General features: G+C 33.1%; 1 protein-coding gene across 1 annotated transcript in view; it reads right to left on the minus strand.

The window, feature by feature from the left end:
* Positions 1–4877: 4877 nt before the first annotated feature.
* Positions 4878–8408, minus strand: part of CCDC110 (coiled-coil domain containing 110) — a 38142-nt gene continuing 34611 nt past the window's right edge. The window contains exons 7-8 of the mRNA XM_008574762.1: positions 5259–7374; positions 4878–4945 (exon numbers count right to left, since the gene is read on the minus strand). Of these exons, the coding sequence (XP_008572984.1) occupies positions 4896–4945; positions 5259–7374 (2166 nt within the window). The 3' untranslated portion in view covers positions 4878–4895. The remainder of the gene's footprint in view (positions 4946–5258; positions 7375–8408) is intronic.

The raw sequence follows: 8408 nt of genomic DNA on the forward strand, positions 1-8408 counted from the left end.
TACAGGTATTTGAAAATTGGGTTGATAGCTATCTAAGTGGCGTAGCCTATTAAAGCATACTTAACATTAAAGATAAATATTAGATTCATTTACATTGCATAGATTCATATATACACACACTATATGGTGAGACGTGTTTCAGCTTATGTGGTTTCATGCCTTCTATTTATGGCTTATCTAAAGAATCAGATTGTTTAGCCAATGGCAGCCACAGATGAGTTGTGGGGGGGGGAATGCCCTTGTTAGTTAAATATCTAATAAAAATTTCAAAGTTGCATGATGGACAAGGTTTGTCTTTGGGTTCCTCTCATATTCCTCTCTAGCTGTCCAAAGCTGCCTCTTCTGGAGCCTCCTACAGAGTTTTATCCTCTAGTTTCTAAGTTATCTCTTCTCCACTTGTCTTATCTCTTTTAAAAATATCTGTTCTTAAAAGATACGATTTAAATAGATTACTGTAATTCATAGCGAGGTCTCTATCAATAGTCCTCATTCAATAGGGGCACAGGGTGGTGGTGGTTTGTCTTTCAAAAAGGAAATTTAAAATATCAATGAGGGTACTTCAAAAAATTCGTGGAAAAATAGAATTAAAAGATAATACAAATCTTGCCATGAACTTTTTGAAGTGCACTCTTATTAAAATAACGGGGAAGTTACTTTTTATCAATGATGCTTTCTTAATACTTGTCCCTCTGCCTGTCTAGCCTTCTCAGAGCTTGAAATCAGAATGTAAAGAGGCTGCAGGATTCTTTCTCTTTTGGGCCCATTTTTTTTTTCCCCAGTGGGGGGAATTATGTCAAGGCATATATGTATCTGAATTTTGAAGGGGTATAGAAGGTACAGAGAATTTTTAGTAACAAGTTTGTTTTTTAAAAAAATTGTCATGCCTCATAACTCGACAGTATGCATTAAACATCTCAAAAACATTACCAAGGGTGTAATTGATTCAAAGGGTAAAATATTTGTCTTTAGAATAGGAATGGCTTTACCAGGTACAGAAAACTGAATAAAACTTATAGTTATATGTTGATAAATGTTACCAAACAAACCTTATATGCATTCTTTTGAGATAAGAGGTTTATATTTCCAGATTTTATTAAACTCTACATAATTGTTCATTTTTACCTCTGTTTTTTTGTTAGCTGCAATCGCTTTTTATTAATGTGCCATTTTGGAGCAATGCACACCTCATATGATATTCATAGTTGGGAACACTCATTGAATGCCTTATTGTAGGGTGTAAGTAGTAGTATGACAAATTGGCAGACTTTATCTAGAGTTTACATAAATGTGTCAATTTACAGAAAAGCAATTACAGACACTAGAAATGGGAAAAGTGAAGCATAAAGAAAAATTATGATTTTTCAAAGTGTCAGTTGAGAGGCACACACACAAATTCAATTTGAGGGGTGCAAACTATGATGCCAATTGATTGTTTTACAATTATTGTCTCTTCTTTTAATTTTGAAAATGCAACAATGCAACATTAGGTAGTTTCCTGTGAATAACTTTATATCTCAGACTCGGACATGAAGAGTTAAGAGTTAATGGACACTGGCATCCTATCTCTTGACAACTCAGACATCTAGTTGTCTACTTTTCCATTACGATGCTGGTGTGACTTGAATAGTTTTCTGCATCCACTATTAATGAATAATGGAAGTAATAAGTTTGCTTAGCCAGCCATTAATCTCTGCTACAAACCATCCAACCACGTCTGTTTAAAGCTCAAAACTGAAACAGAGATTGTGGCTGTTAACCTGATCATGGGTGAAAGGCTTAACTTTAAGAAAGATTTAGATTAACGAGACACTCCAACAGGAACTAGAGAGAAAGTTAAGCAGTAGTAGCATATTTTTTGAAATCTTATCCTGCTGCTTCAGAGACTGCCTGCTTCTTTTGTATATAAATGTTGTGGAATGTGCTTATTATCCTTATTAAGAATAATAAGCCAGGTTCAATCTATTACTAGCTGTGTATGTTGGAGAAAATTACTTAATCTCTTGAGACTCATTCCTCATCTGCATTATCTACCTGGAATAATTACCACGAAGACCAAATTAAAAATATAAGCTATTTTTAAAAAGCTTTAACAAATACTAGATCATTATCCATCAAATAATTTGTTGCAAATAAATTTTAAGGTAATTTGGTCATTTGAATTTTCATTGATTGTCACTGAATTTTCCATTATAGTATTTTGTTTAAAATGTCAAAAATGAATTAGTAGCTAATACTTATATAATGCTCACTATGTGCAAGGTATCATTCCAAGGGCATTACATATTAATATGTTTATATTTATTAATCATTTAATCTTCCTCTAACAAATGAAGAAATGGAGGCAGAGAAAAATTGAGTAACTTGTCCAGGGTAGCATAATCAACAGGGGCAAAGCCAGGCAGTCTGGCTACTTTTAACTACCTATTTATTATTATATTTTGTTCCCAGGCCACTTCCCCAGTTTCCCATAGAAATAATGATTCTTCTTAAATGGCTTCAAGTTACATTACTCACTGTACATCCTTTATCAAAATTGGAGAGTAGAGTAAGGGGATGGTTACTTACTTGTAGGAAATCAAGTATAGAACACAAGATATTTGACAAAAAGACTGGTAATGCCAGTTTCTAGTTTATTTCTTCCCACACCTCATCAAAGATATTGATTAGAAGCCTATGGGAGATAGTAGAGAACCAAATATATTATTCCCAAGTATTTACATAATTCCAAAAATCTTCATGAAGCAATTTGGAATCATTATATATTTAGGTTAGGAAGGGACCTAAAATGTCATCTTGTCTAAACTTCTTGATGCTTAAAACTTTACAACATTCCTATCAAGTGAATGTCCAGCCTATGTCTGTTACTGTCTAGTGTAATGGCAGCCTGTTCATTCATCATTCATTTAACAAATATTGTGTGCCTACTATGTTCCAGGCATGCTTCTGGGAATAGGGATGCAGCAGTAAGCAAAACAGACAAGGTAGTTTAAAAGTAAAAGAATGTGGGGCCAGTCCGTGGCTCACTCGGGAGAGTGCGGTGCTGATAACACCAAGGCCACAGGTTCGGATCCTACATAGGGATGGCCAGTTGGCTCAATGGCTGAGCGTGGTGCTCACAACATCAAGCCAAGGGTTGAGATGTCCTTAATGGTCATCCTTAAAAAAAAAAAAAAAGTAAAAGAATGCACCTGATTTTTTAAGTTATATTGTTTGTTTTATATTGCCAATATTTTTAACACTAATATTCTATTTTGTAACCATAATTCTCATAGTTCTTTACTCTTAGTTCTGTATTTAAATGGATACAGTGCTTACCGTTAGTTCTTTTCTCAATACTTGAATTCTTTGATTTATGTTTGATTTTCAGGATTTAGTCACCAAGTTTTCATAGTATATATTTATTACTTAACTATCAAAAGTTTTTTTTACTGATTCAGCATTACAAGATAAAAGTAAGAGGACACAAAGAAGATAGGTTATTCAACCACTAATCTAAAGACAACCAGAGGATCTGTATTAATATCAGTCAAAGACTTTAGAACAAGGAACATCACCAGGGCTAAAGGGGGTCATTTTATAATAATAAAGGAACCAGTTCACTGGTAAGACATAATAGCGCTAAATGTGTATGTACACATAAAAGAGCTTAAAAACATGTGAGACAAAACTGATAGAATGAGCAAAACTACTTCTCTGTTCCTCTATCAATAACTATTAGAATAAGTAGACAGAAGATCAGTAAGGATACAGAAGATTTGTTTAACACTGTTAAACACTTTTACTTAGTTGACATTTATAGAAGACTCTACTCAACAACAAGAGAATATACATACTTTTCAAGTTCACATGAAATATTAACCAAGATAGACCAGGTTCTGGGCACTAAAAAAGTCTGAATAAATTTAAAAAGACAAATTGTACAGAATATGTTCTCTGATCACAACAATTAAATTAGAAATCAATACCAAAGCAATATATGAAAATCTCCAAATATTTGGAAATTAATTATGAAGTCAGGATTGTTATGATTTGAAAGCTGGACAAAGACATCAAAAGAAAACAATATACAGACCAATATCCTTCTGAAAATGGAAGCAGAAATTCTTAACAAAACATTAGCAAATTGAATCCAGGAGTATACATTAAAAGAATAATACAACACAATCTGGTGCAGTTATCCCAGGAATGACAGGATTGTATGATGTTTCAAAATTAATGTAATTTAACATATTAACAGATTAAAGGATAAAAGACACATGGTTATCTCAATATATGCAGAAAAAGCACCTGACAAAATTCAATGAAGAATTGTATAGCAAGCAGTCTTGGAAAATAGAGGTACGGTCTCCCTCTGGAGCAAAGGATAGGTTTGCTTACAGCCTTGGAAGCTAGAAATAGTGTCTCCTCTGGCGCCAGGGCAGGCATGTTTACTGTCCAGTATGATAAAGATAATGTTTTCATCTAGAGCAAAGGGCAAGCATGCTTCCTGCACTTTATAAAAGATTTGGGCTCTCTAAGCTCAGGATTTCTCTTCTATAATGTAACCCACTGTGTGGCTATTGTCTATAGGAGCTGGGATTTGGAGAACTGATGCAAAATGCCAGTACTCTGGCTACTGCTGTTGCAAGTAACAAACTCTTTTATCTCTCACCCAGGAGTATTGTATCTTTTACTTGAATCCATGAAATGATAGATTAACATATTGGCTTACTAGTTGGGTAAAAATCTCAGATTCTTCACAGTTTTTGATAATATAATTTCAATTTATAATTTAAAAAAGTAATCTACTCTAATCAATTACAAAGTAATTGTAATTATATGTAAAAGCAAATTTAAAATTATCTTGTGGGGAAAAAATATTTGGACAAGGCTTTTGAAACATTGATTTTAGAAATTTATTTACATATCTTGGATGGAAGCAATTGACACAGTTTACTTGGAATTCCTGGAAAAAAAGAAATAAAAAATTTAAGGTGGGAGCACTAAGTATACTTCAGAATAATAAGTTAAAAACCTCCACTCCCTGCCAAAGTTGCTTTGTACACAAGTATATTAGTAATATATATAAAATAATATGAATTTTATCTAAAGAACAAAATTCCTAAGTAATTCCACTATATAATCAATTGTATGCAAATCTTACAAAACTAAATTGTATTCATCTTAAAGTTTCCTTCTTATATCTGTACTCTGGGCAGTGCCCAAAGGACTAAAAGGATCTTAAACACACCTCTATCAATCCAACACAATAGACACACCTTTCAAATCAGGAGCCAAAGGCCTATTCCTAGGACCGGAAGTGTCTTTATAAGTATCATAGTTGTCAAAATGGAATTTCTCTCTTCTTGAAATGTAAGCCGTTTTTGATAGATCATTATGCTGACCACAGATTTTATCGCTTAAACTTAAATATTCCCGTTGAAGATTCCGCATCTCAAATTCCAAGGTATCCCTTTCATTTTCTATACTTCTTACATAGTTTTCTAAAAGTACTTTGTCTTCAGTAAGCCTACTGATGCTGTTTTCAAATTTTATATTTTCTTGACTATGTTTCTTCAGTTCTTCTTTTAGAATCTGATTATCATTCTTAATCTCCATTACCATATTTGATAACATCTCACATTCCTTGCTGATTTCTGACAAACTATTCTTATAAATACTTGCTTCTGATTTAGCATTTTTTATTTCTTTCAGAAAATTCTCTTCTGCAGTAGATTGATAGGTTTGAATGTTCTCAATTTCTCTTTCCATCATTTGTCTAGCAGCAGTAGATTCTTGTAATGTTGTTTCAAGATCATGTTTTTCATCTTTAAATGTTTCTATTATTTGAAGAAGTGTCTCTTGTTCAGTTTTTGCCAATCTTTCTTTCTCTTTTAGCTGCATGATCTCTAGCTGGTTTTCTTTTAGTTCACTTTCAAGTGAGCTTTTCTCCTTTAGAAGCTGGTATGTTTTTTTCTCTAACATTTCTTTTTCATCCTGTACCAACAGAACATTTGTTTTCATTGCTTCCATTTCTATACTCATTCGATTATTTTCATTGTTGACAATGGCCATATCATTGTGAGTTTTGTGTTCCTTACTTTTTAGTTGATCTAATGCTTCTATCATTTGTTGCTTCTCCAGAGAAAGTTGACTATTTTTTTCCTCTAGAGTTTTATTTTGGCCTTGGAGTACATTATATTTACTAATTATTTTTTTTAATTCTTTAAGGCATTCTTTGCCATCTTCTTCTGTTTTAATTAACTTGGTCTGAATAGTGCTCTTTTCTTCAACCAAATTCTTAAGTTGCTTTTCATATGTTTCAATTTTCTGTATAAGTGATTGTGTGGTAAAGACAAGAGGTTTTATTTTGGCCTTAAGGGTTAGATTTTCGTTCTCTAGTTCTGTTACTTTTTTCTGTATTTGCATAGATTCTTTTAGGTAATTCTGTAAGTACTGAATTTTTGCAACACACTGCTCGGTAACAGAATTGACTTTGGGTGTTTTCTCATTTTCAAATATTATTGATCCGTGTTTTACTACACATGACTGTCTTTCCTTGTCTTTCACTTCATGTTTTATTTGGTCAAGAAATGACAGTGTATGTCTTGGAACTCTGGAATGAAATTTTACATCTGTAATATTTTTTCCAGTGATAGGAATTTCTTTATTGTTTTTCTCATGCTTCCTTCCCCTTTGTATTTCACTCTTAGATAATTTTTTACATTTCCTACAAAAATTCACATGCAATTTTGACACTGTTTCCCTGAGTGGGAGTAATTTATTTATTAATTCCTCTAATTCTAAAATTCTCTTTGATTTTATATCTTCGTTTAAGTTACTGTCTATGTTTTCTTTCTTAATAAAGTTAATTTGTTCCTTGTGAATGGGGGACAGGTCATATTTACCATTACTTTGAATATTTGTGTCCGTCTTTAAAGTTTGAAGTTCATTTGCAAGTGTGAGTTCTCTATCGCGTGACTTTTGAAGCTCTTCCTTCATTTGTCTGATAGAGTGGCAAATGTCATCTAAATTTTCACAAAATCCATGCTTGAGAAAAGGCACAGTAGTTTTGGATTTATCCAGAATTACTGTATCAGTTTGAGACATCACATTTTGAGATGGAGTAGGTAGAAAACTATAAAGGTTATTATAATTACTCAGCATGTCAGAATCTTCTGAAGGGTTCATAATTATGTTTGAAGCTGAATTATCTGTTGAAGTTCTCAGAGTCAATTTGTCCTTGAAATCTTTCTGGGATGGGATATTTATACTTTGAGAGAGACTATTAACACTATTGCTACTGAATTTTTCTTCTACTGAATGAAGAGTCCTGGAATCCTCAAAATGATGAATTTTCTCCACAAAAAGGATTTCTTCTTGATTCTTGATAGGCTAGTAACAATAAAAAGCACACTATGAATGTACTGTCATTTGCTACATGACCAGGAAATTAAGATAATATTTTGTGAAGGATTTATTTATACAACTAAAACAATCATTTTATCCATTTCTACAGCTAAGAAGCCTGAAAAGTATGATTCATTTTTACAGAAAATTTAGCAACAGCTCTTTTTAGATCTGTAACTATGATTGTCACAATTTGCCTAGAACTTGTGCTTAATTCCTTATGGGGTAAGATACACAGGGCAACCCCTTAATAGTCTTCAAGATACCATTATAGATAGGTAAGGAAGATGGAAGCAATAAGTCAAATGGAAGTTTAAGGAAAATAAATATTCCATTTCTGGGCTATCTGTCAATCTTCGCTTGCAGTCCCAGTTTTGGGTAATTTTAGGGCTGTGACTATCCTGGAAATGTGGATGCAAATCAGTGTGGACACAGTGATGGTAACTCTGGTTTGGAGCTGTTCTAGGGACTTCTCGCCAGGTCTAGGTCAATCCAAAGTGTAGAGATAGGTTATAAACACTGCCTTTATGTGGGGAATCTTTTGGCATCTGGACTAAGTCACATGTCCCTCACAGACTCCTAAGAGATAGTACAGAAGTACAGAGGTAAACGCACATCTTTTAAGGTTTTCGGGACAGGAATTTCCTTATTTTCATCTCTGACAATCCATTCTTCCTGTGAAGAAGGGAAGAATGTAAGGATGAGGATAAATCGGTCGTAGTGACATTTTTGAAGTACCTAAATATAGAAGTAATTTGTACAGAATAACATACCAAATCCTTTCCAATGCGTGTGCCGAATTCTAGATTTTTTTCTGAACTCAATTGTGGGTTTTCTACTTCAATAATACTTTTGTTCAATATTTCACTGATTTCAGACTGTACCTTTAAAAGATGAATCAAGAGTGTGTTAGAATTTGATTTCAGATTGATAAACTTACGAATGTACAGAAATAATAGATAACTGAAAGATACCTTTAAATTTCCTACACATAAACATTCTTTCCCATCATATAGAAT

The sequence above is a fragment of the Galeopterus variegatus genome, unplaced genomic scaffold, assembly GCF_000696425.1.
Source record: "Galeopterus variegatus unplaced genomic scaffold, G_variegatus-3.0.2 Scaffold1097, whole genome shotgun sequence".
NCBI classification, from domain to species: domain Eukaryota; kingdom Metazoa; phylum Chordata; class Mammalia; order Dermoptera; family Cynocephalidae; genus Galeopterus; species Galeopterus variegatus.